This window comes from Epinephelus moara, chromosome 19, assembly GCF_006386435.1.
Source record: "Epinephelus moara isolate mb chromosome 19, YSFRI_EMoa_1.0, whole genome shotgun sequence".
In the NCBI taxonomy this organism is placed as follows: Eukaryota; Metazoa; Chordata; class Actinopteri; order Perciformes; family Serranidae; genus Epinephelus; species Epinephelus moara.
In genome coordinates, this window is record NC_065524.1 from 4,180,136 (window position 1) to 4,182,869 (window position 2,734).

The 2,734-nt window shown below is 41.9% G+C and overlaps 2 protein-coding genes across 3 annotated transcripts in view; one reads left to right on the forward strand and one right to left on the reverse strand.

The window, feature by feature from the left end:
- The window catches only part of borcs7 (BLOC-1 related complex subunit 7), a 1,032,483-nt gene that overhangs the window by 142,648 nt on the left and 887,101 nt on the right, over window positions 1-2,734 (forward strand). The window lies entirely within an intron of this gene.
- exo1 (exonuclease 1) overlaps window positions 1-2,734 on the reverse strand; it is an 89,597-nt gene that overhangs the window by 8,507 nt on the left and 78,356 nt on the right. Inside the window, exon 11 of the mRNA XM_050070684.1 lies at window positions 238-775. Within this exon, the coding sequence (XP_049926641.1) occupies window positions 238-775 (538 nt within the window). The remainder of the gene's footprint in view (window positions 1-237; window positions 776-2,734) is intronic.

Consider the following 2,734-nt stretch of genomic DNA (forward strand, 5'->3'; position numbering starts at 1 on the left):
TGAGTAATTTTCAGAGGAAGGTAAATCTATACTACTATACAAGCTGTACACTGACTACTTTAAGTTATATCAAAGTGTCATTTCTATAGTGTTGTCCCATGAAAAGATATAATGAAATATTTGCAAAAATGGGAGGGGTGTACTCACTTATGTGAGATACTGTATGTGTGAAGGCTCACCCAACCACAAGGGATGTAAAGAGATTTATAAAGGCAGTGGAGATTTTTATGAACATACAGTTGCAGTATCGTCTTGGTACGAGGAGGGAAAGCTGTGGGTGAGGACTTCCTCTTTGTGGCACGAAGTGAGGTAAGGCTGGGACTGGGAAAAGTAGGCACTGTCCTGGGAGCAGGTGGAACCTGGAAAGTCATTCTTTTCCTCTGTGTTTCCGTCAGAGGAGGAGTAACGTAGAGGTGACATGTCTCCAGGGGGTCTGTGGGTCTTTGTGAATAGGGGAAAACTCTCCCTCTTATACTGAAACTGCTGCAGGGAGGTTAGGCCTGAAGTTGACTTTGGCGTTCTCGATTGTTCAGTCGAAGAGGAGCTGCCTGACCAGTGAAACAGCCTGAGACCCTGACTGGCTGAACTGGGAGATGTGATGCTAGGTGGTGGAGGCGGGCTGGGGGTTTCCATAGATGGGACATCAGGACCATCGCTGTCATTGGTCTGGATGCTGAGTGTATTTTCCTGAGTGAGACTCGCACCCTGAGGTAAACCCTCTTGAGCAGTCTCCTTAGTGCTCAGACTGGCTGCTGAACTGGAAATGCTGAAGAATCTGAATGTGGGAAAAACACAACCACATCAGAATAATATACAGTGTTAACCTTACTGCATGTTAAGGCTGCATGGCTAAGGCAAATAATTATAGTCCTAATTATTCTGGTAAATATCACAGCTGTAGTCCCTGGTTCATACAAACAGTTCAGCATTTTGGGAAATATGATTATTTGCTTTGTGTCAAAGTAAGAAACAAAAAGATGTATATTAAACTCATGTGTGGACATGGTTATCCTCACGGCATTTGATCTCTGTACAGGTGCAACGGTACCAAACCTGGCAACTTCACCATGACTTCAGAAAGTCAAGTCAGGAAAAGATGGGAGTGACCTCAGGAAGAGCTGCAGAGAAAGGATCCCTCTCCCAGGATGGACAAACATGCAATAGATGTTGTGTGTACAGAACAGAGCAACATAATAAAATTATAGATAGATTCTAAACAATCAATCATTTATTTGTCACATGAAATCATATGAGGTACAACTCCAGTAGGGGGAAAAAATTGATACAGCATAGTATTGCTATATTTTGCACGGCAATAATGTATTGGTACAGAGATGCCAAGTATCAATCTTTTATTATATACATTATTTATTTTTGCAAATACACATTTTACAACTTTTGGTACTAAGAATATTAAATTCAATTGTTTTTTTGGTCCATTAGATGGTGCTGATGTTTTTTTTTTTCCCTTGTGAGGTCAGCAGAGGTCTCAGTCAGCAGCATTTGGCAAAACAAAGATGGAGGTGCCGGTGAAAGAAATCAGAACTATGCCGTCCCGTTTAAATCAAATGTCACAGAAGGGTAGGAGGGCTTGGATATCACACATGCGATTTGCAAGCAGTGTCATATGAGAATAAAATACACTGGGAATACTACAAACATGAGGGCTCACCTCACACTCCACCATCCAGAGATAGCGTTACCCACTGACGGCCAAGCTAACGCTAAGCCCACTCCGCCGAAAAATCAACCAACACTGGACACACTTAGCTTGACAAAACAACCATCCAACTTTGAGAGAGCTAAGAAAATAACACAGTCCAATACCTGCGTCATGTGCAAAGATCTGGGCCCATACAGCGTCATTGCAAACAAAACACTATAACCCAGGTATGTGATTACGTCCCCACTTTTTTTTCACCGACACAGCCGTATCCAGGCTCTACAGAGAAATGAAGCATAAAGTTTAGGAATCTTTGAGTGCAGCAGGAAAGGTGGCATTGACTTGTGTTGCCAAAACTTTAAGGTCAGTGGACTCATCTGTCACTGTAATGGCACATTATGTGACAGAGAACTGGCGACTGCTGTCTCACATTCTCTAAACTAGAGGGCGTTAAATCGGTGTTGGTATGTCTGTCTGCTTTGCATCACATTTTGCCGCAATAAAAATGATTAAAGACAGATGAACAGACTGAAAACTTATCTTATGAAGTCAAACTGATGTTGACAAAGTTTTCCTTGGGGGAAATAATTGGCAGTTGGAAAAAGGTGATAAATTGCAATATATCGGAATACATTTTATCACAATACTCAGCATATCACAATACATTTCATATCGCAATATTATCGTATTGTGGGTCCTCTGGCGATTCCCACCCCTAAACTCCAGTTTTTACATTGTTGGTTGTTGCCTTTAAATTGTCTTTGTTTCCAGATAGTTTTGGTGATCTATGGTTTCTGGTTGTGCAATTATTTAACTGTAGTTTTGGGTACAGTTGCTTGTGTTGTTTAACTAATTAAATCCACCAGAGTGAGTGGGTTCATTGATGTCATCGATGCTGTCAAGGAAGGTGATCCAGACTCTGATAGGCTACATCTCATAGCCTATCAGAGTTTCCAACCGCTTTTCCCCACTCAGCGACACACCCGCTGAGGATAAAACTCTCGTTATTGGCAGCTCTATTCTGAGGAACGTGAAGTTAGCAACACCAGCGGCCATAGTCAAATGTATCCC